Here is a 23,478-nt window from a genome sequence, read left to right as displayed (position 1 = left end):
TGCCAATTGCAAGTGGGTCACATGTAAGTGACCCCCCTCTGTGGATTCGGATTCCAAGTGTCAACTTTGTTTCCCAAGGCTATTTAACCTTTGCTCAACTATAGCTACGTATTGAAATGCATAAATTGGTGCCTGTGCCCACTTTACCACCCTATTTCATGGGCGTCCATAATTAAAGGACAACGTCATTGTACACGTCACCTCGCATTTATTTGACCGAAGCACTCTCAGTGGTCATCCCACCTAATAAGATTTACAGCTTCAATTAATTTGGGAAAAAAACACCTTGCTATGTTACAAATTATATATTGACCATTGGGCTTAAAGCATTGGGACAACAAAAGAGACTTCGTTGTGTTTGTTAATCATGAAAAAACAACAACATTCTCAAGCCATTTTTCCTTTGTTTGTAAAATAAATAAAATACCTACTTTTTTCTGACAAAATAAACATCAACATGATGATCTTGATTATTTCCACACAGATTCTCTTGCGAGCTTGTACTGGAATGTTATGTCCAAAAGAGAATCTGGCTAGTGCCTCCTGGATGAGGGTATCCGTAACCCTACAAGGAATAACTTGACATTGTATCCAGCCATTGCTATCCAAAGGGAGCTTTAAAAAAATTTACATTTTGAAAAAAAATATAATAAAAACAGAACACATGTTTTTTGTTTAAGATAATCCATTAGGTATTTAAAAAAAAAAAAAAAAAAAAAAAAACCCTCTCCATCTGTCTATATGTTCATTTTAATTTAACATATATATATATATATATATATATATATATATATATATATATATATATATATACAGTCAGGTCCATAAATATTGAGACATTGACAGAATTTTCATATTTTGGCCTCTATTCACCACCACAATGGCTTTGAAATGAAACAAACAAGATGTGATTTAACTGCAGACTTTCAGATTTAATTTGAGGGTAATTACATCCAAATCAGGTGAACGGTGTAGGAATTACAACGGTTTCTATATGTGCCTCCCACTTTTTAAGGGGCCAAAAGTAATGGGACAAACTAAACAATCCTAAATCTAATTTTCACTTTTTAATACTTTGTTGCAAATCCTTTGCAGGCAATTACAGTCTGAAGTCTGGAATGCATAGACATCACCAGACGCTGGGTTTCATCCCTGGTGATGCTCTGCCAGGCCTCTACTGCAAATGTCTTCAGATCCTGCTTGTTCTTGGGGCATTTTCCCTCCAGTTTTGTCTTCATCAGGTGAAATGCATGCTCAATCGGATTCAGGTCAGGGGATTGACTTGGCCATTGCATAACATTCCACTTTTTAGCCTTAAAAAACTCTTTGGTTGCTTTTGCAGTATGCTTCGGGTCATTGTCCATCTGCACTGTGAAGCGCCGTCCAATGAGTTCTGAAGCATTTGACTGAATATGAGCATATAATATTGCCCGAAACACTTCAGAATTCATTCTGCTGCTTTTGTCAGCAGTCACATCATCAATAAATACAAGGGAACCAGTTCCATTGGCAGCCATACATGCACACGCCACGACACTACCACCACCATGCTTCACTGATGAGGTGGTATGTTTTGGATCATCAGCAGTTACTTTCCTTCTCTTCTCTTCCCATCACTCTGGTACAAGTTGATCTTTGTCTCATCTGTCCATAGGATGTTGTTCCAGAACTGTAATGGCTTTTTTAGATGTTGTTTGGCAAACTCTAATCTGGTCTTCCTGTTTTTGTGGCTCACCAATGGTTTGCATCTTGTGGTGAACCCTCTATATTCACTCTTGTGAAGTCTTCTCTTGATTGTTGACTTTGACACATATACATCTACCTCCTGAAGAGTGTTCTTGATTTGGCCAACTGTTGTGAAGAGGTTTTTCTTCACCAGGGAAATAATTCTTCTGTCATCCACCACAGTTATTTTCCGTAGTCTTCCGGGTCTTTTGGTGTTGCTGAGCTCTCCAGTGCGTTCTTTCTTTTTAAGAATGTTCTAAACAGTTGATTCGGCCACACCTAATGTTTTTTCTATCTCTCTGATGGGTTTGTTTTGATTTTTCAGCCTAATGATGACTTGCTTCATTGATAGTGACAGCTCTTTGGATCTCATATTGAGAGTTGACAGCAACTGATTCCAAATGCAAATGTCACACCTAGAATCAACTCCAGACCTTTTACCTGCTTAATTGATAATGAAATAATGAGGGAATAGCCCACATCTGTCCATGAAATAGCTTTTGAGTTGATAGTCCCATTACTTTTGGCCCCTTAAAAAGTGGGAGGCACATATTGAAACTGTTGTAATTCCTACACCGTTCACCCGATTTGGATGTAATGACCCTCAAATTAAATCTGAAAGCACATCTTGTTTGTTTCATTTCAAAACCATTGTGGTGGTGAATAGAGGCCAAAATCTGAAAATTCTGTCAATGTCCCAATATTTATGGAACTGACTGTATATATCAGATCCAATGGCACAGCACTCTCCTTCCGTGTAATCATCAGCCGCGGTGCCTGCTTGTTTAGCATCCATATACATTCCAATAAGCGGCACTCAGTGGTCTTACTTGGGATGGGTGTTTACCCGCTTGTGCTGTGCATTGCGAGCAATTGCTTGTGTTGCATTTCGTCACTCGTAGCAGCTGCGAGCAATCGTGCCTTAGCGACCGGCTCTGAATCAGGTCCTGTATGTGGTATTCTTTATGTCAGGTAAGGGTTATAATGCTTGGGGATTTGCTGTCAGGGTTTTAAACCAAGTTCTAAAATATGCTTCAGTGCTTTAACTCCGGAAGGTATAACATGGAAGCTTCTTTAGACAACGGAGACAGCTCAGGTGAACTTGCTTAAATCCACTTTACCTTGGCACAGTGGGCCTGATTCAGAAATGTACGCAATGCCAATATTTACGTAGATTGAGCGATTTTTTGCCGTTGTGCATGTGTGCAAGATGCACGCGCAGCAATTGTTACGCAATATTTTCATCTGCAAAGTGAGTGCCAGGTAGTTAGCATTTGGGGGAGGTAAGCAGGGGTGGGTAGGCAAACGCTGGCGTGTCTAACCATTTAAACGCTGTTTTAGGGGCATGCATAAATGAGTCAGTGTGATCTCCTATGCAACATAAGAGCTCTGTGCGTGTCAGGATAGCTGCAGTGTTTGCGGCTGGTCAGACTTGCCGAATATGATGCATGGCTGCCCGATCTGCACTAATATTACTGATGTTTACGCTGGTGCGTGAAGTCTGACGGATATGAGAGGGCAGAAGTGGGCATCCCTATGCTCAGGTAAGCTTTGGAAACAGGATACTATAGCAGCTGCATTCCGTGCAAAATCAGATTCCATTGCATTAGCGTCCATCTCTAAATCAGGCCCATTGTGCCCTGCACTTCATCTCGCACAGTGTGAGATGTATATAAAATTGTAAAGACATTAAAGGCAGATTGTATACATTTTTATATGTATTTTAATAAAATGAACACAATAGTTTGTGGCTTTTATTAATGCAAATGAAGGGAATAATCTAATTGTTTATTGAGCTTAACTGACATTTAAAACTGTACAAGTATAATACTGCGGACAGATATTGCAGATGAGACAAACGAATTTTATACATAAATGCTATTCCACCAGTGACCACATGAAGTCGCTGCTGCTGCACAGATTAGTGCAGCTACCAACGTTCAATATCCGACATATTATTAAAGAGCAAAAATTCCAAAGCTGTTCTAGCTGAGCGCCAACACAGGATACAGAATGTACATTAGTGGAATCGCCTTGGCAATACTTTTGCTTACACTTGATAAATAAAAAAATAAATAAATGTATAAAAGACTGGAAGAGCACGTTACTATCAGCCCAGAATAGGGATCACAGCAATAGTTAAAGCCCGATTAGAGGAGGTGGGTGGCTCTTAGAAGAGCCTTTGTGTTTTTTATGTGGGAAGGAGAAAGAAAGCAGATCACTTGGCGCTGGTGTACTTGGTGACGGCCTTGGTGCCCTCGGACACGGCGTGCTTGGCCAGTTCACCCGGCAGCAGCAGTCGTACAGCGGTCTGGATCTCCCGGGAGGTGATGGTGGAGCACTTGTTATAATGAGCCAGGCGGGAAGCTTCCCCCGCAATGCGCTCAAATATATCATTCACAAAGGAGTTCATGATGCCCATAGCCTTGGAGGAGATGCCGGTATCAGGGTGCACCTGCTTCAGCACCTTGTACACGTAAATGGCGTAACTTTCCTTTCTGGTCTTCCTACGCTTCTTCCCATCTTTCTTCTGGGTTTTGGTCACCGCTTTCTTTGAGCCTTTCTTGGCCGCCGGAGCAGACTTGGCTAAGGGGGCTAAGACCTGTTGCATTTATAAGTAGCTCATGCAAATAAGGCTTTACCCATGCTAGATGCACTATTGGGTAGACGTGTCACGTGATGTAAATGCGGTCTCAAACATCCAACCGTCATTTGCTGATTGGTCAGTCCATGAATTTGTACTACATGAATTGCTGTTTAAGCAGACCAATCACAGAGCAAGCAGTGGATCCGGTCTGAGTGTGTATATAACAAGGAGGGCAAGCTCATTTTCGTTACTAGTTCAACCAGGTTGAGTGTATTTTAATTTCTGTGTGCCGAGCATGTCTGGAAGAGGGAAACAAGGCGGCAAGACCCGGGCTAAGGCAAAGACTCGCTCATCTCGGGCCGGTCTCCAGTTCCCAGTTGGTCGCGTTCACCGTCTGCTGAGGAAGGGAAACTATGCTGAGCGTGTAGGAGCCGGGGCCCCGGTGTACCTGGCCGCAGTGCTCGAGTATCTGACGGCTGAGATCCTGGAACTTGCCGGAAACGCCGCCCGCGACAACAAGAAGACCCGCATCATCCCCCGCCACTTACAGTTGGCTGTGCGCAACGACGAAGAGCTAAACAAGCTGCTCGGTGGGGTGACCATCGCCCAAGGAGGCGTCCTGCCCAACATCCAGGCCGTGCTGCTGCCCAAGAAGACCGAGAGCCACAAGGCCGCTAAGAGCAAGTGATTTTACTACTAGACACTCGTCCCCGCAACACAAAGGCTCTTTTCAGAGCCACACACTACGTCCCTAAAGAGCTTATTCATGGTTTACCACTGCTAGTAAACGAGGCCGATTTAGTGGAAGAGCCATTATACGCTCTTATGTACGTCTTGTAATAGTGCAGAGACCTGCAGCCATATAATGCTATGACTGTATAGAACGTGGGGATGGTTCTGGAGAGGAATGCAGCTCCGCGTGAACTGTACAGGGAAGCCTAACATTCTAATTCAATACGTTAAAGGCTATATAACTTGCATTGAAACGGCTACTCGTGTCTTCTAGTCTGGTTGTTCCCTTTGCCATAACTTGACGCTGGTGAGACGAGAGACTTCTGCCGTTGTCGAAGGCAGCGACAGGAAAATGCGGGGGGACTATAGCGTAAACACTGTGTGATGTGTGGCTACTTAGTAAGGGACTGGTCATGTAGACCCCACCCCACCTAGAGGTGAAACGGAGCTGAGATTTTAACAACGGTCTTCCACTTGAATTGAGATGTTTATGCTTCAGCTCATTTAGAAAGATGTGGTGGCTCTGAAAAGAGCCTTTGTGTTGCGTGTAGAGGAGTGCCGAGTATCATTATGCCCTCTCCCCTCGGATCCTGCGGGCCAGCTGGATGTCTTTGGGCATGATGGTCACCCTCTTGGCGTGGATGGCGCACAGATTGGTGTCCTCGAAAAGCCCGACCAGATAAGCCTCGCTGGCCTCCTGTAGGGCCATGACGGCAGAGCTCTGGAAACGCAGGTCGGTCTTAAAGTCCTGGGCGATCTCCCTCACCAGGCGCTGGAAGGGCAGCTTGCGGATCAGCAGCTCGGTGGATTTCTGATAGCGTCGGATCTCTCGGAGGGCAACAGTCCCGGGTCGGTAGCGGTGAGGCTTCTTCACGCCGCCGGTAGCTGGGGCGCTCTTCCGGGCGGCTTTGGTTGCCAGCTGCTTGCGGGGTGCTTTCCCTCCAGTAGATTTGCGGGCAGTCTGCTTGGTCCTGGCCATCCTGCTTTATACAATGCAGTTATGTAGGCAATTAGAAGGAATGAGTGAAGAACAGCCGGCAACAACTCCATTTATGCGCAGTGCTCCGTTGTGATTTGATGAATTAAAGGCGCCCATCTTCCTGATTGGCTGACACAAAGCCGTTGAAACTTTCAAATAGCCCGCCAAGAATTTTGGTTTCCACCGTTATTAGTTATGTAAAGTATATAATATAACAGGCCAGCGCGGGTATGACACGAGTTACAATAAATAGCTTTTTCTTTTTTGTAATTCAAATTCCAGTCGTTGTAATTTAACCAGAAATAATTTTCTTGTATTCCAGCGAGAAGAAACAATGAGTGGCTCCCTACATACGGATGGTGATATTGTATCACTACAATATAGGACTAGTGTCGGGTGTAGAGATAACGTAATAAAATCCTGTACAGTACTGAATAGCTGCCAAGGACGGGAAAGTTTTGTGTTTAAACAAGATGATTTCTTTAAGCTACACTCACTACTGTCCGGGAGATCATAGAATATAATCGCGGTATAAACAGCATAGATCAATATATGAGCAAATGATGCAACATTCACAATAACATGATAATCATTTTATTATTAAAGCATTAAGAATACATTTATATGGTAGGCATCAGTAGTCCTATTGTGAGCAATATTAGACCAGAGTATAATCAGAACGTCAGCATGCTTTGGACACAATGTGATACTAATGGGAAACAGTAAATATTATTTTACAATTGTCTCCATTCTATGAAACATTAGTGGATTCAATTTGAGCCTTAGACCACAATTTAAACCTCAGAAATCGGAGATACTACATGAAGAAATACAGGGCTACATTTGGGTAGTATCAGAGCCGTAACTAGACTTTTCAGTGCCCTGTGCCAGAGAGAGCATTGTGCTACAAGTAAGAATGATAATAAAGTGGTAGAACAGGCCCAAACAGCGCCCCCTACTCTATGCCATGGCACAAGTCGCACTACCCTAGTTACGGCACTGGGTAGTACAAAGGGGCTCACAATATACTGTACTCAGTTGAAATAAAAATCAGAATCTATACTAAAGGCACAGTATATAAAACAGTCACTTTTATTGTTCTAGATTAATTCCAGATTTGTATTTTCGTTCTGCACATTCAATCATCTTATTTATATTTTGCTTGTTCCTTTTCCACTCTCATGACTCCTGAACATGCAATTACGTAGTTATTAGTGAGATATAATTAGTAATAAGGGTGGATAATATAATAAATTAATAATCCATACCGGTGCATATGGTATTTGGTGCTTACTAATTAAATACGAATAGGTGGTATATTTAGGGGACACCGGCTTCCCAATAGGACCCCTTGCATGTGCTGCCATCACTGGCGAGCATTGAGCATGGGTGGACAATCATTTCTGGGGGTGGCGGCCGTCGGGTAACCACACTTTAGTAAACTGTCGAGGGCCGCGTGTAATATATTTTATATGTATGATACCCATTAATAAAATTGTAATGGGCTATATTGTCAGACCCGTTCCTCTATTTCCCCACACACATGTACCTTAATGCTATAAAATAAATGGAGTAAAAGGCAATGCACTGTATAATATGAGAAATATGAAACAAGCAACAATAATAATTTACATAACATATACAATAGAAACATGCGGCCAAAAGAAAGTACAATTCTCCATTATGGTCAGACAGGCTCCTCTTTTCTAGATCCTCGGCACCAGCGAATTTGCGACATCATCAACTGACGTGCAATCGACCTATATTTGTATATACTGGCAACACCCGAGAGCCAGCTCAAAGATTCAGTGTCTATAGAACCTAGCAAGGATCAGGGCCACTGCATGACTTACTGTGGTGACAAAAAGTTTGCCCAGCATGACCCCAGTGAGTAGTGGTCACCCCCAGTTCCTATACATGCACCAATGACGGGAATGTTCCTCATTTGCACTCTGACAGTGGCAATATGAGCCATGTGATTCTTGAGCGCCTAGGGAAAAAGTCAGGCCGAAATGATCGAAGTAACCAAATCCCTCTTTCTAAAGTCCAACTCGATTGAATAGACAAAAGGGACACCTCCATATCACAACTTCAGCAGCATAAATGATGCTCTCATTTCTTCTGGGATATATTAAAGTTCCTCCTAACAACTGATGGGTACGGATCTGCCCCCCCCCCAAGGAAATGACCACAGCGTTACAGCTCAGGCGGATTGGCTTCCGAACATGCAATTACAGTTATTATCCAGTAGAATAATACAAAGTATATAAATCACCCCTACACATGAAACGTTTTTTTTCCAGGTTTTATTGTGGGTTGCACAGCCAATTTCATTGCAGTTTTGACGCATTTATAAGGTAAGTGAGATTTTAAAACACACATTATCCATAGAATTATTCCTTTACGCAGTGTTTGGCGAATTCCCCTGACACTAGCCTAAACTGCAGCTTTATCATATGTATTATGTAACACGGCATCAGCCAGCGTGGGCACGGATTTCAACTATGACCTTGCACTCGATACTTCCTACTTGCACGGATCTAAATAGAAAGTGCAACCATGAGAAGTATTAGGAGTCCGGAGCCGGTGCATACTGTGACGAGCTTGCTAGGACTATAATGCAGAGTGTATACAGCAACGTTATTCCAGCTCTCTGATAGAAAAGATGGGCGGCCCTGAAAAGGACCTTTGTGTGGTTTAATGGAATTAGATGCGCATCGGTGCTTAGCCTCCGAATCCATAGAGAGTGCGGCCCTGGCGCTTCAGAGCGTACACCACATCCATTGCAGTGACCGTTTTCCTCTTGGCGTGCTCGGTGTAGGTGACGGCATCCCGGATAACGTTCTCCAGAAAAACCTTTAGCACGCCACGAGTCTCTTCGTAGATGAGACCTGAGATGCGCTTCACACCCCCTCTCCGGGCCAGGCGACGGATGGCGGGCTTAGTGATGCCCTGGATGTTATCACGAAGAACCTTCCTGTGCCGCTTGGCGCCTCCTTTACCAAGCCCCTTTCCACCTTTGCCTCTGCCAGACATGTTTCTTTCTGCTTTCACGAAGAACAACAAAAAAAAATACCTCTAATGCTCTCACTACTGTGAAGTCCTCCTCTTATACAGTGCGGGAGGACCTAGTAGGAAACCTCTGGGCTGTGAGGGAGGCGTTCACCAATGCGTCACATTCTGCTCCTTTCAATGGAGTATGATCAGAACGTCTGCATGCAGTAGATACAATATGATACTAATGAGAAACAGTTACTATTGTTACAATTCTATGAAACAATAGTAGATACAATCTGTGCCAAATTAGACCACAAGCTAAACCTCACAAATTTGAGAAACTACATGTAGGGGCTCATAATATACTGTACTCGATGGAAATACAATTCAGACACAGTACTAAAGGTTCAGTACATTCAGATAATTACTTATTATTCTTCTATTTTAATCCCTGATTTTTTTATTTCTGCACATTCAATTATTATATATATATATATATATATATATATATATATATATATATATATATTTATTTCAATTGTTCTTGTTGACCTGTTCTACTGTCCATTACTCCTAAACATGCAATTACTGAGATATAAGCAGTAATAGAAAATGCAATTTTATATGATATGAGAAAAATGGAAACAAGATAAATGGTTATTCAACAGATCATATAACATAAATATGCGACCAAATGAACATACAATGCTTTATGTAACTCTTTATGATGTTTTCACTTTACTACCCATTCAGTTAGTACTCAGTAGAACAATACATAGCATTAATAATTATCACCCCGGCCCTCTCACATCAAAAGAAATGATCAGATCTCCCTGTCACAGGAAAAGCCGCCCTTTCTACAACCTCCCCCCTCCTCCCCCACACCCTTCCATTTCTATGCTCCTACCCAGCCTCATTGTGGTCAGACAGACTCCTCTGTCCCAGATCCTCTGCACAGGCGGAGATGTGCCATCATCAATTGAAGTCCAAAACTCTGCAGTTACAAGCCGAACCAGTGAGCTAGCTCAAAGGTTCAGCGTCTGTAGAACCCAGCAAGGATCAGGGTCACACTGCATGAATGGCAGAAAAGTTGCCAAGCATGACCCCAGTGACCCACAGATTCATGTAATGCACGTGAGGGAATATTCCTCATTTGCAATCTGACAGCGGCAATTTGAAAATATGAAGTCAGACTGAACCAAAATAATCGAAGTACCCAAATCCTAATTTATTTTTTACTAATACAAAATTGATTGAATGGACACAAAGGTACATTACAGGTGGATTGTCTTACACAGGAGTTGCTAGGGGTAAGTTAGGAGGATGGTTTGCTTCCGGCCACCCACTCTCTGAATTCTGGAGCCAGTTTTAGCAGAGAATGAGCCAGTAAGACTCAAAAGTCCAGGATCTCATCTCTTCCATCCATCAGGTGCACAAATGCCTCTGCTGGGTGCCCTATACCTAAGTCGAGCTAGAACCATCTTAATGATAACTCAAAATCTCACATGATTGGCTCTCTATTCTTCCCTCTGTTCCATCAGGTCTCCCTTTATTTTTCATAGGATCCTCCCATCTCCATTTATTTTTCCTCTGTTACGCCCTTTACCCCATCACCTCAATACTTCCCTTATTTTTCCCTGTCCCACTTCTGACTACCGACCAGACCATATCCTAGCGGTCATCCTATTTATCCCCTTATTACTACTGTCTCTCTCTATTTTTTATCACTATTCATACTGTCTCCCCTTATAGTGTTGTCTCATTGACTCCCCTGGTTCCACTATTCTTCAGTCTATCTCCCTTCATTCCCTAGTCTACCCTATATTCCAATGCCTCTACCTATTGCTCACATTTACTCCTTTTAAAATCTTACATTAATGGGACCATGATGTCACTATCATCCTTTTAAAAGTCACATCTGTCTTATTAAATACACATAAATGACCATCCACATGGATCACTATAAGAACATTTTGGGGAAATGCCACCAGTATTCTTCCTAACCAGGGGAATGCCAGGCAGGATTAACCTTTTAACTGACTGTGCTATGTATCTTTACCTCTGTAACTTACATAACTACAGTTCTTAGACAAGACTTCAATTACCTTGTGAGGCAGCCTGTCTGTGCTATCTCCCCGGGAGTACAAGAGTCCACACATCACCTTTATGTGATTCAGTGGGTGGCCTGCTCTGCACAGGTTGTGCCGCAGAGCACCTTCATTATCTCCAGGGTCAGGAGGAGAGAAAAAAAACCACGATGGGACATTTTAGCCTCACGAAAGAGAGAGATGTGTTACATGCCGGGCAGATGTAGCTTGGTGTGGGTGAGCTGCCAATGACTATTTCTGGTCTCCTTCGCAGCGCCTAAGCCATCATTGGCCATAAAGGGTAAGGAAAGATCTTGGCGTACGAGTGAGGGTCAGAGAGCCAGCTCTATGTTCTTCTCGTTCCGTATAAAATACTCTTTTTCTGCGCTAGGGAAACACAAGCTGAGGGCAGATTGTGCCATACACACAGACAGGGAAGGATTTACACAGCTGTTTATTCAGCCAATGGGAGCACAATACACGCAACGCTCAGCAGCCAATCACAGCACAGCCGACAGTGCATATAAGTGACATCAGCAGCAGTGGGTAATGTATTAATATTGCTTACGTTGTGTCGTAGTCTACAATGGCAGAAATTGCACCAGCCGCCGCCGCTGTCCCGCCATCAGAGAGCGCAGCCAAAAAGAAGCGGCAGCCGAAGAAAGCTGCAGGAGGTGTCAAGAAAAGCCCCAAATCTTCTGGTCCCAGCGTCTCCGAGCTCATCGTAAAAGCCGTGGCCGTCTCCAAAGAGCGCAGTGGTGTTTCACTTGCCGCCCTGAAGAAGGCTCTGGCTGCCGCAGGCTATGATGTAGAGAAGAATAACAGCCGCGTCAAACTGGGTGTGAAGAGTCTGGTGACCAAAGGAACTCTCACCCAGGTGAAAGGCACCGGCGCTTCCGGCTCCTTCAAACTCAACAAGAAGCAGCTGGAAAGCACGAAAGCCGCTCAGAAGTCTCTGAAGCCCAAGAAACTTGCGGCAAAAAAAGTGGCCAAATCCCCGAAGAAGCCCAAGAAAGCTCCAAGTGCAGCCAAGAGCCCGAAGAAGGTCAAGAAACCATCAAAGGCGGCTGCTGCCAAAAGCCCAAAGAAGCCGAAAGCCGTGAAGCCTAAGAAGGCGGCCAAGAGTCCGGCCAAGAAGGCAGCAAAACCTAAAGCTGCCAAGAGTCCGGCCAAGAAAGCAGCGAAGCCCAAAGCCGCAAAAAGCCCGGCCAAGAAGGCAGCTAAGCCTAAGAAAGCTGCGGCAAAGAAGTAATGGAAGAGCTGTTGTAGCCTCGCTCCTTGTTATCACCACAAAGGCTCTTTTCAGAGCCACCCATATCTTCCCAGGAGAGCTGAGAACACTGCTAATTTTTGTTTGCTTTTACTGTAGCGTTATCTGGACGAGGCTGCAGTTAGCTTCTTATTCGTGCTCCAGCTTCTTCTTCACTTTCCTGCTTCTTATTCAGAACATGTTATATTAAAACATTTTTTTTATCAAATAGAATCAATAAGCTTATTGAATAAACAAAATATGAATCCACAGAGGGGGTTAACTTACATATGACCCATTTGTAATTGGCCTTGCCCAACAAAGTTTTGGGCATAAAATAGGGCATTAAAGTGGGCATAGGCACCAATTAATACATTTGAATAAGTAGCTGTAATTGTGCAAGGGTAAGTAGCCTTGGACATTGAATTTTACACTTGGAACTCACACAGTGGGGTCATCTACATATGACCCACATGCAGTTGGCCTTTCCCAAAAAGGTTTTGGGCATGAAATATTGCATTAAAGTGGGCACAGGGACCACATTTTTTATATTTCAATAAGTAGCTGTAGTTGTGCAAGGGTTAAATAGCCTTGAGCAACAAATGTTAAACTTGGAATCCACAGTGGGTATTATCCTACATATAACCCACATGCAATTGTTGTTGCCCAACAAGGTTTTGGGCATGAAATAGGGAGGTAAAGTAGGTACAAACACCAGATTTGAGCCATTTGAATAAGTAGCTGTAGTTGTGGCCTTGGGCAACAAATTTGACACTTGGAATCCACAGGGGAAGGTCACTTGCATATAACCCTCATGCAATTGGCCTTACCCAACAAGGTTTTTGGCATGAAATAGGGTGGTAAAATGGGCACAATTACTAATTTCGAGATTTGAATAAGTAACTATAGTTGGGCAAGGGTTAAATAGCCTTGGGCAACACATTTGACACTTGGAACTCACACAGTGAAGTCATTTACATATGACCCACTTGCAATTGGCCTTTCCCAAAATGGTTTTGGGCATAAAATAGGGTGGTAAAATGGGCATGGGCACCAGATTTTTTACATTTGTATAAGTAGTTGTAGTTGTGCGAGGGATAAATAGTCTTGGGCAATAAATTTGACACTTGGAATCCACAGAGGTGGTTAACTTACATATGACCCATTGGTAATTGGCCTTGCCCAACAAAGTTTTGGGCAAGAAATAGGGCATTAAATGGGCATAGGCACCAATTACTACATTTGAATAAGTAGCTGTTATTGTGCAAGGGTAATTAGCCTTGGGCACTGAATTTTACACTTGGAACTCACACAGTGGGGTCATCTACATATGACCCACATGCAGTTGGCCTTTCCCAAAAAGGTTTTGGGTATGAAATAGTGGGCAGATGGACCAGATTTTCTATATTTGAATAAGTAGCTGAAGTTGTGCAAGGGTTAAACAATCTTGAGCAACAAATTAACACTTGGAATCCACAGAGGGGGTTAACTTACATATGACCCATTTTCAATTGGCCTTGCTTAACAGGGTTTTGGGCATGAAATAGGGTGGTAAAGTGGGCAGAGTGACCAGATTGTCTATATTTAAATAAGTAGCTGTAGTTGAACAAGGGTAAATAGCCTTAGGCAACAAATTTGACACTTGCAATCCACATAGGAGGGTCAATTACATATGAACTACTTGCAATTGGCCTTGCCCAACAAGGTTTTGGGTATGAAATAGGGTGGTAAAGTAGGCACAGGGACCAGATTTTCTATATTTGAATAAGTAGATGTATTTGTACGAGGGTTAAATAGCGTTGGGCAACAAATTTGACACTTGGAATACACAGAGGTAGGTCACGTACATATAACCCTCATGCAATTATCCTTGCCAAACAATGTTTTGGGCATGAAATAGGGTGGTAAAGTGGGCACAATTACTAATTTATATATTTTAATAAGTAGCTGTAGTTGTGCAAGGGTTATATTACCTAGGGCATCAAATTTGACAATTGGAATCCGCTTCGCATTCCCGATATTGATACATTTCGCAGCATCGCTTCCCCCATAGAAACCTATGGGGGCGGCGGCTGCCAATGGCAATGGAAGGATCGCAGCAGGTATCGGAGATAGCTGCTGCGGTCCCTCCTTCATACATCCGGGGGATACTTAGTATTTGAGGCAAACCCCCCAAAACAGGTGTTTTCGGGGAATTTACCTCAAATTAACTTTGATAAATGGGCCCTAGTGTCGCCTTATATTATTGCCAGCGCCGGATCTGTGTAAACAATTCTATTTGCTGCGGGCTCTAGTACCCAACTGTCTTACTGCACTCCCTGAACAATCTTGGAAAGTGTAGATCAGGGCATACTTAAGAGATTGTTTTTCTGTACATATACAATGTATCCAGAAAAACAAACAAATGGTTTCCTCTGAAAGAAACTGCACTCTCAGTTGGTTGCAAAAAGTTATGACACAGAAAACTATATAAAAAGAGAATCAGACTATACAGCCTCGGTCACTGCGACTCAGCCAGGTATAGTGAGTAGGAACACAGCACAAACCATGCTCGGTACAGCCCGTTTAGGGAGGAGGTGGGTGGCTCTTAGAAGAGCCTTTGTGTTCGTGTGGGACAGAAGAGTAGATTAGCTTGGTCAGCTCACCCGGCAGCAGCAGTCGTACAGCGGTCTGGATCTCCCGGGAGGTGATGGTGGAGCGCTTGTTGTAATGAGCCAGGCGGGAAGCTTCCCCTGCAATGCGCTCAAAGATATCATTCACAAAGGAGTTCATGATGCCCATAGCCTTGGAGGAGATGCCGGTATCAGGGTGCACCTGCTTCAGCACTTTGTACGCGTAAATGGCGTAACTCTCCTTCCTGCTCTTCCTACGCTTCTTCCCATCCTTCTGCTGGGTTTTGGTCACCGCTTTCTTCGAGCCTTTCTTGGCCGCCGGAGCAGACTTGGCTGGTTCAGGCGTTATCAAAACACGACCTTATTGGATAAAGGAGAAAAAGTATTATGAACGTGGCTTAGACCTGTTGCTTTTATAAGCAGCTCATGCAAATGAGCCCCATTTATCAAGGATCGCTTATGCAATGCAATAAGGGCATGCCAGCAACACCCCTGATCGCATTGCAAAATGCGATCTTATCTGCTGGATGTATTATCCGGGACATGCAGGAAGACAGGCTCCGAAAGGAGCCCATCCCCGCAATGTCTCCGGAGGGCAGTAGGGGCTGCTGCACATGCGCAGTCCCGCGGACTGCACATGAGCATCTCTCATTGCCGGCGGAGGGTTTCAGGAGATCCCTCTGCCGGCTGATTATGCGGTAAGTTGCCATAGTCTACAGCGGCTTACGCCATCTTCTGATTTTTTTAAAAAAATGATATAAACAGCTAAAACCACATCATTTGGCCATATTTTTGTTTCTACAATATTATTAACCTTAATAACAATCATTTCCATGCATTTTTAACCATCTTACAGCTCACAATATTGATTTCACTAACATACTGTAGGCCAAAGGCTGCAGCGAGCTGGCTGGCTAAAGTAAGCAACAGAGCAGCGGCACAAACGCACGGCAGTTTAAAAAAATATAGGACATCTATGAAACATAGCCACACAGCAGTGGCAGACAGGATGGCAGTTAATAAACTATAATAATGTCAGTCGGCAATACCCCAAATTGTGCCAAATGTAAAGGAAACAGGTGCAAGATGTAATTGTCCCTCCCACCCACTCTTATGTGGGATATTAAAAAGGACATGAACAGTTTTCACAAACCAAGCACTTTAGCCACTAGGACTGACACTTTCATGGCTGAACTCCTTGGTTTGTTTGGGCCCCCACAAAACATTTTTTGGAAGGACTACTTTCAATTAGTGGTGGAGATTGCATGTGCTGGTCCAATCTGCTAGTAGCTGATACTGGACTGTTTGTTATTAATTTACAAATTATTATAACTTTGTTAAACAAATTGCATGAACTTGCTGCAAATGACGTAACAGGGAGGAGCTGCCTAAATCGTTAATATCCTTTCCTCTGCTAACTTTGGCTTTACAAATGGAACAGATGCCTTCACAACTGTTGTCAGAATTAAGATTGAAATAACTCCACACCAAGACGTTGCTTTGTTTTTATCATGAGCAAGAACTGCTGCCACTGGTTGCTGGTTTACGCAAACCACATCCTCATCATCAACATCCACATTAGCGTCAGATAGGACACAATTTTCCCCCTCATCCTCCCTTTGCTCTTCCTCCACACGATCACCCTCATTTTTTATTATTTCCCCATCTAATACTACAGTAGCACAGCCGTCATGGCGTCAGTGATCCGCTGTGAAACTGGGTGACAGCTGTAATACTTACTTATCTATCAAAGGACTGTTTAATAGTCAATTGTTTTTTTTTTATTACTAGTAGTAGTCTTCTTGGTCCCTTTCTGGGATGAAGATCCACCCCCAGCAGCAGCAACAGGCATAGCACTCAATGATCCTTCTGAGGAATCACAGATAGGAGAGAAGTCAGTCATGCATACAGTATGAAATTGGATGCAGGACTATTCCTGATCATGAATGAGGATGTTGATGATGATGCAGGTGTTGGTGGTGGAGATTGCAGGCGCTTGGATCAGATAGAAGGGAGCAGTTAGGTGACACTGGACTGATTAATTTTTTTGTCCCCCAAGTTTTAGAATTTGAAATACCCTTTCCAATTTGATGAATGTGCTTCATGTGACGTAACAGGGAGGAGGTTCCAAGATGGTTAAGGTCCTTACCTCTACTCACTGTTACTTGGTAATGGTTACAAATGGCTTGGCAAAGGTTGTCCGGATTTGGGTGGAAATAATCCACACAATGGAAGTGGATTGTTTGGTCCTTTGCCCAGGCATGGCAACAATGGGATTTTTCCCACTATGGGCAACAACTGTTGCCTGATTTACAGTTTTTACACAAACATCCTCGGCATCAACATCCTCATCATCCTTGTTGTTATCGCCAACTACAGAAATATCCTCCTCATCCTCCTCGTGCAATTCCACAGAAGCATCCTCAATTTCTACGTCAGCATGTGGACTTGTGCTGCTCATCCCCACTTTTGCAGAGGGCACACATATGGTGGAAGGAGGATCCAAAAGGTCAGGCTCCCACATGGCAACCAAGGACACACTTGGACTCTCCTTGGGGATTTGATTTTTCGGAGCACATAGTTGGTTCCGGTGTCTTACTCGTCTTAACAATTTAAATTTTATTGGTATCTCTCCTACAAGCAGAGGGGCTAAAATCATCACTAGTACCACCAGTCATAAATAATAAAGGCCAAGGCCTTATCCTTTCCTTGCCACTTTGTGCAGTGAATGGCATATTGCCATTTTTTTGTTTCTCTAAAGCTGACTTAGCTTTAGATTATTTTTGCTTTAACAGGGTAAAAGTAGATTTTTTTAGCCTGACTCTTTGGCCTGACTTAAGCCCTGGTACATCGGCCTTCATACATGATGTTGACGGCCTTGCATCGTCATCATGACTGCTGCCGGCAGCTACAAGACTGGTATGTGGATCCTGCAATCCGGTCATGTGACTGTCATCCATACTCACTGACTCAACTCTGCCTGACTTCCGAGTCACCTTTGTTGCTGTACCCTGAGCTTCTACAGCTGTTTGCTACAGTATCAACCCGCTGCTACTGTAAGTAGCTTGCTATGTATGGTTCACGTCATTTTGCTATGTTTGCTGTGTTAGACACTTATTTGTGCATCGAGTTTCTATCACACACCGTATACCGCTGATCTTTTCATAGCCTCTCGCTGCCCCTTTTAGTCTCCCCTGACCGTCTTGTCCTAGCGGCCATCTTGTGTTTGCTCAGCGGCCATCTTGATTTTAGTCACAATATTGCTGTCTAATGTCCCGCTGCCACAGTATGCTCCGTCCTTTGCCCGTAGCCGTAGATGCTTATTTGCGTATAGTTTCTATCACACACTGTATACCGCTGATCATTTCCTAGCCTCCCGCTGCCCGTTAGTCTCCCGTGACCGTCTTGTCCTAGCAGTCATCTTGTGTTTGCTCAATGGCCATCTTGATTTTAGTCGTAATATTGCGTCTAATGTCCTGCTGCCACAGTATGTCCTGTCTTTTGCCCCTCCCCATAGAAGCTTATTTCTATCACACACCGTATACCGCTGATCGTTTCCTAGCCTCCCGCTGCCCCTTTTAGTCTCCTGTGAGTGACAGTCTTGTCCTAGTGGCCATCTTGTGTTAGCTCAGCGGTCATCTTGTTTTAGTTGCAATAGTGCTGTGTCTAATGTTCCGCTGTCATAGTATGTCTCGATTTTTAGCCGTAGACACTTATACTGTATACTGCTGCTCGTTTCCTAGCCTCCCGCTGCCCCTTTTAGTCTTCCCCCGCTACCCCTTTTAGTCTCCCGTGAGTGACCGTCTTGTCCTAGCGGCCATCTTGTGTTTGCTCAGCGGCCATCTTGATTAATCACAATACTGCTGTGTCTAATGTTCCGCTGCCACAGTATGTCTCGTCTTTTAGCCGTTGACGTTTATACCGTATAGCGCTGATAGTTTCCTAGCCTCCCGCTGCCCCTTTTAGTCTTCCCCCGCTGCCCCTTTTAGTCTCCCGTGACTAACCGTCTTGTCTTAGTGGCCATCTTGTGTTTGCTCAGCGGCCATCTTGTTTTGGTCGCAATACTGCTGTGTCTAATGTATTATACTGCTGTATAATGTCTCCTTCGTAGACGCATCTTTGTGTATTAAGGGGCATATGTACCAAAGCTTAATGTGAGATAAGAATGGGAAATATATATCACCAACCAACCAATCAGTTCAAAACTATCATTTATTAAACACAGCCTGCAAAATGTAAGCTACAAGCTGATTGGTTGGTTATAGTGTAGTCTCACAATTTTATCTCACATCAAGCTTTGATACATACTGTATACCCCTTAGTTTCCATCGACCACATTTCACATTATCTGCTGGTGTAAATGTGAGGAAATTTACTGTGTAATACTTTTTAGCCTTTACTGTACAGTATGGACAAACAAGAAAAACACTGAGCGCAAAACAAATCAGGTAAGTGAGTCAATCTGCCTCCAATAATCCGGAAATCAAAGTTCAAATATATACGTCTCTGAAGTGAGTAGGAAGATAAATGTTTCCACAAGGAACCTTTCTCGAATCTTCCACAAATCTTTAATAAACCGGTGCGGATGTAAAATCTTAAATTATCTCTCAAGTCAATGTTCCATATAAAATGTAAACAAAGATAGAGCCAACATAGCATAATCCAATTAATTTTAATATGGATAAATTTCATAAAATCCAATGAATTTCCACAAGAGAATAAAATAAATATAATCACCAATGAGGGGAAAACAAACGTACTTTCAAAGAAGTCTTTATCAAGGTATATATACTTTGATAAAGATTTCTTTGCAAGTTGAAACGCGTTGGTTTATGGGACTTCAAGCAGCCAATCTGGAAGGTTGGAATACAGGCAGAATACTCTGAAGCTGACAAGGGACTCCAGATTCCTGATCCCAGGGAGTGAGCTTTCTATGCTGTTTTAGGTGTAATACTGCTTACACCCGCACCTTCTGGTACGTTTGTTTTCCCCTCATTGGTGGTTATATTTATTTTATTCTCTTGTGGAGAGCACTTGGACATGACACCAGTGCCATCATACAGCCTGCCTCAATCGGAGAGTACACCAGTGGCATCGTATCGCCTGCCTGAACGGTCAGCTGAAGAATCGAGAATCAACGATGCAAGCTTAGCTGTACTTTCACCGGGAACACCTGTCTTGTCAAGCACCCCAGCACCACAGACTGTATTTGGAACACCCTTGCCAGATATACCACTGGCTGTAATCACCGCTGAGAAGGACAATGAACTTTACAGAGCAGGCAATGGTGCGATGCATCGATATGCACAAGCAATATTTCAAGAACATGTGCCGCTCGTACTTTATTGCAATTGGACCAAGCGTGTGAACTTTGATGGCAGTCGGAAGAAAGTACCAATCCCCAACAGTTTTAAAGAAGATATCCTCTCAAACAAGATTCAGGATTGGAAAAGAGGAACTGAACTGGAAAAAGGACACATTGAATGGGGTGCTGCGCATGACAAGGAAACACGCATGTAGGACCGCCACACAGCCACCAAGTACAGATCTTCAATCAACACGACTTGAGACTTGAAGGGACTTGTCTGAAGAGAGGAAGACCCGGCGCCGCTGGCCAGGATGTGCCAGCGACAGAAGAAAGAAGCTGAGGACAGGAGAGGACTACAGGGGTGGAAAGCAAAAGAGCTAAAGAAGTCCCCCCCAAAAGCCTGTTCCACCATAACAGAGGTAGGCCCTCTGTGAGGCCAACTGTACATTAACCCCTACCTAAACCAACAGGTCTGAAGAGAGGTAAACCCGGCGCCGCTGGCCAGGACGTGCAAGCAGCAGAAGAAAGAAGCTGAGGACAGGAGAGGACTACGGAGGTGGAAAGCAAAAGAGCTAAAGAGTCCGCCAACCCCCCCCCCAAGCCTCTTCCACCATAACAGGTAGGCCCTCTGTGAGGCCTACTGTACATTAATACTGTAGTTTGTTAGGCTGGTAAGTTACAGTAGGGCTGATATTAATGTAGATTAGTGTGACACACTGTTAGAGCAGGAAAGGGCCTTGCACGGCATATTCTCTCTCCTACAGGGACCGGTGTGTGGGATTGAGCGGGACAAAGAACAAGAGTATCTGTGTCTCTGCCTATCCTCCTTTCTTCAGGACGTACAGTGGACCTTGCACTCCGGTGCGAGGTTGAGTCTGCACCTGGTGCGCGAGTGCCTACAGTATAGGTGAAACTCTGGATCAGAGACCAAAAGTGCCAGTGATGATTTTAACTTGAAACCCTATTCTTTTTGTGTAATCCTCGGTCCGGTAGGGCGTATCAGTCGGCATTGAGGAAGGACTGTTCTCATGTCATCTACTTCCTCCAAGGTACTGTACAGTAGTCATGTCCGTGTCCAGCTTGGAATTCCAGGACCATCTGAGCAATATACTGTACAGGCTGAAGGTGAGACAGTGCGATGCAAGCTACGGAAGTACACCTGCACGGCAACAGGCACCGCACCCCTCTTAGAAATGCATGCTAGTGTAATACAGTTGTTGAGTAAGGTGCCCATCCACTAGATGATTTATGTGAGCGATTGAATGATATCGTTCATAAAGCTGGTCATTTAGACATCTACAGTATCATCGTGCAAACAAGCTGGTCAACCTGACAACAACATCAGGTTGAGTAATGTTTGCAGATGATTGATGAGCCTGCACTGAATGACTGCTTGTTCAGTGCAGGCTCATCACAGACTGACAAACGACTGCACAATTGCAATGTCGCAATCGTGCACTTTTCAGCTCATCTAGTGGATGGGCAGCATAAGAAAACTGCAGTAATGTATATACTCTACATTGTGTTTTACCGTACAGTACAATCATTTTTGTTTACTTTTTCTAGTTGGCATCATGCAGTGACCAATGGCAAATCAATTTTGTTTTCATCTTATCTAAAAGCATGCATTAAAAAGGTGTGATTAACTGCAGGTATGAAGTCGGGAAGCTGGCGGACCTAATCCTGACAGCCGGCTTCCCGACTGCTTAATCCCGGCGAGGGTTAAATGACAGGCATCTTAATCTAGACACCTGTCTTTTTACCGACGCCGGGAGACCGGCGCCCGGCACCCCGATCGAAGCGATGCCGGGCGCCGAGCGTGGACAGCCGCGGGGAGGGGAGGGTTAGGTTTAGGGTTCCCGTGGGGACTTGGGGTTAGGCACCCCCCGGGAATTAGGGTTAGGCTAGTGAGAGATAGGGTTAGGCACCCCCTGGGGGGACTTAGGGTTAGGCATCCCCCTGGGGGACTTAGGTTTAGGCGGCGGGGAAGGGGGGGTTAGGTTTAGGCACTTAGAGGGGGGATTAGGGTTAGGCACTGGGGGGGAAGGTTAAAGTTAGGCACCGCTAAGGGAGGGTTAGGGGGTAGAATTAGGATAGTGAATACTTACTTAGGGATGATCAGGATTTTCATCCTTGTCGGGCTGCCGCTGTCTGGATTTGAACCGCAGGCCAGGGTTCCGGCGGTAAATCATACCGATTCCTTAACTGCATACTGTACAGTACAGTACAGTATGTTATGTTAAGTAAAAATTGTCATTAATTTATAAAATTGGTGTTTGTGTATAATTCAGTCTTTAAGTGCATCTGAGACCCAACACGTGCATCTGTCATTGCAAGGTACAGTTGGGGTTGTTGTGAATAATGTAGTGAGTACGACAAAGTACCCCAACAGTACTGAACAGGAATTAATCTTACTGTAAATCAGTACGTGACGTACAGTAAGAACAATCGTACGCGGTTTAACTATTTTTTATATTAGATCGTACGCAATAGCAGAAGATGCTTGCAGCATGGATCAGGGAGATCCATACTCCAAGTATTGCTGAATAAACAGATTGCAGTTGCATGCAAGGATCAGTACACTCCGTGTTGCAAGCAGCTACAGTATGATAACAAAAAGTCAATAAGACATAGATGCAGGGGCGTATCTTCCTATTGGCCAGGCTTGCCTCACCAGGGGTGCGGACTGATGGGGGTTGCCGCCCACAGTCAGTTATATCCCTGTTGCCCGTCCCAGTGATTTCCTGGCTGCCCGCCCGGCACTTACAGTAGTATACACATACAGTACTGTACACACTGAGTTTGACACAATCACTACAGAGTGACAGACTCAGGCCCCCATTCACTAACGAGTTTTATCACCAAAATGCGTGATAAATTTCACTGTGTATGATAAATGGTGCTCCAGCCAATCAGCTCCCAATTGTAATTTTTCTAACAGTTGACAGTTGGGAGCTGATTGGTTGGAGCACCATTTATCATACAGTACACAGTGAAATTTATCACTCATTTTGGTGATAAAACTTGTTAGTAAGGGGTCTATTTACTAAGCAGTGTTAGGAGACAGAGTGAAAGTGATAAGGTGCCAGCCAATCAGCTCCTAACTGCCATCTCACAGGCTGTGTTTGAAAAATGACAGTAAGGAGCTGATTGGCTGGCACCTTATCACTTTTCACCCTGTCTCCTAACACTGCTTAGTAAA

At 44.0% G+C, this 23,478-nt stretch overlaps 5 protein-coding genes across 5 annotated transcripts; 2 read left to right on the top strand and 3 right to left on the bottom strand.

Moving 5' to 3' along the window:
• Nucleotides 1-3,928: 3,928 nt before the first annotated feature.
• Nucleotides 3,929-4,360, bottom strand: LOC148515198 (histone H2B 1.1-like). The gene has a single exon (XM_088480500.1). It carries the CDS (start codon nucleotides 4,334-4,336, stop codon nucleotides 3,944-3,946), a length of 393 nt encoding a protein of 130 aa, XP_088336626.1. The 5' UTR covers nucleotides 4,337-4,360; the 3' UTR covers nucleotides 3,929-3,943.
• Nucleotides 4,361-4,510: 150 nt separating this feature from the next.
• On the top strand, nucleotides 4,511-5,029 carry LOC148515197 (histone H2A type 1-like). Its single transcript, XM_088480499.1, has one exon. It carries the CDS (start codon nucleotides 4,608-4,610, stop codon nucleotides 4,998-5,000), a length of 393 nt encoding a protein of 130 aa, XP_088336625.1. The 5' UTR covers nucleotides 4,511-4,607; the 3' UTR covers nucleotides 5,001-5,029.
• A 583-nt stretch (nucleotides 5,030-5,612) lies between these two features.
• Nucleotides 5,613-6,023, bottom strand: LOC148515196 (histone H3). Its single transcript, XM_088480418.1, has one exon. The coding sequence runs from the start codon at nucleotides 6,021-6,023 to the stop codon at nucleotides 5,613-5,615; it is 411 nt and encodes a 136-aa protein (XP_088336544.1).
• Nucleotides 6,024-8,747: 2,724 nt separating this feature from the next.
• Nucleotides 8,748-9,059, bottom strand: LOC148515195 (histone H4). Its single transcript, XM_088480417.1, has one exon. The coding sequence runs from the start codon at nucleotides 9,057-9,059 to the stop codon at nucleotides 8,748-8,750; it is 312 nt and encodes a 103-aa protein (XP_088336543.1).
• A 2,630-nt stretch (nucleotides 9,060-11,689) lies between these two features.
• On the top strand, nucleotides 11,690-12,549 carry LOC148515194 (histone H1.11R-like). The gene has a single exon (XM_088480498.1). It carries the CDS (start codon nucleotides 11,694-11,696, stop codon nucleotides 12,357-12,359), a length of 666 nt encoding a protein of 221 aa, XP_088336624.1. The 5' UTR covers nucleotides 11,690-11,693; the 3' UTR covers nucleotides 12,360-12,549.
• Nucleotides 12,550-23,478: the final 10,929 nt, after the last annotated feature.

The sequence above is a fragment of the Taudactylus pleione genome, unplaced genomic scaffold (genome assembly GCF_031769625.1).
Source record: "Taudactylus pleione unplaced genomic scaffold, aTauple2 ptg000253l, whole genome shotgun sequence".
Classification (NCBI taxonomy): Eukaryota; Metazoa; Chordata; class Amphibia; order Anura; family Myobatrachidae; genus Taudactylus; species Taudactylus pleione.
This window is presented reverse-complemented; position numbering and strand designations above follow the sequence as displayed.

What these genes read in the sequence shown, in the direction of transcription:
- LOC148515198 (XM_088480500.1), bottom strand. Translation starts at nt 4,336, where the DNA reads ATGCAACAGGTCTTAGCCCCCTTAGCCAAGTCTGCTCCGGCGGCCAAG.
- LOC148515196 (XM_088480418.1), bottom strand. Translation starts at nt 6,023, where the DNA reads ATGGCCAGGACCAAGCAGACTGCCCGCAAATCTACTGGAGGGAAAGCA.
- LOC148515195 (XM_088480417.1), bottom strand. Translation starts at nt 9,059, where the DNA reads ATGTCTGGCAGAGGCAAAGGTGGAAAGGGGCTTGGTAAAGGAGGCGCC.
- LOC148515197 (XM_088480499.1), top strand. Translation starts at nt 4,608, where the DNA reads ATGTCTGGAAGAGGGAAACAAGGCGGCAAGACCCGGGCTAAGGCAAAG.
- LOC148515194 (XM_088480498.1), top strand. Translation starts at nt 11,694, where the DNA reads ATGGCAGAAATTGCACCAGCCGCCGCCGCTGTCCCGCCATCAGAGAGC.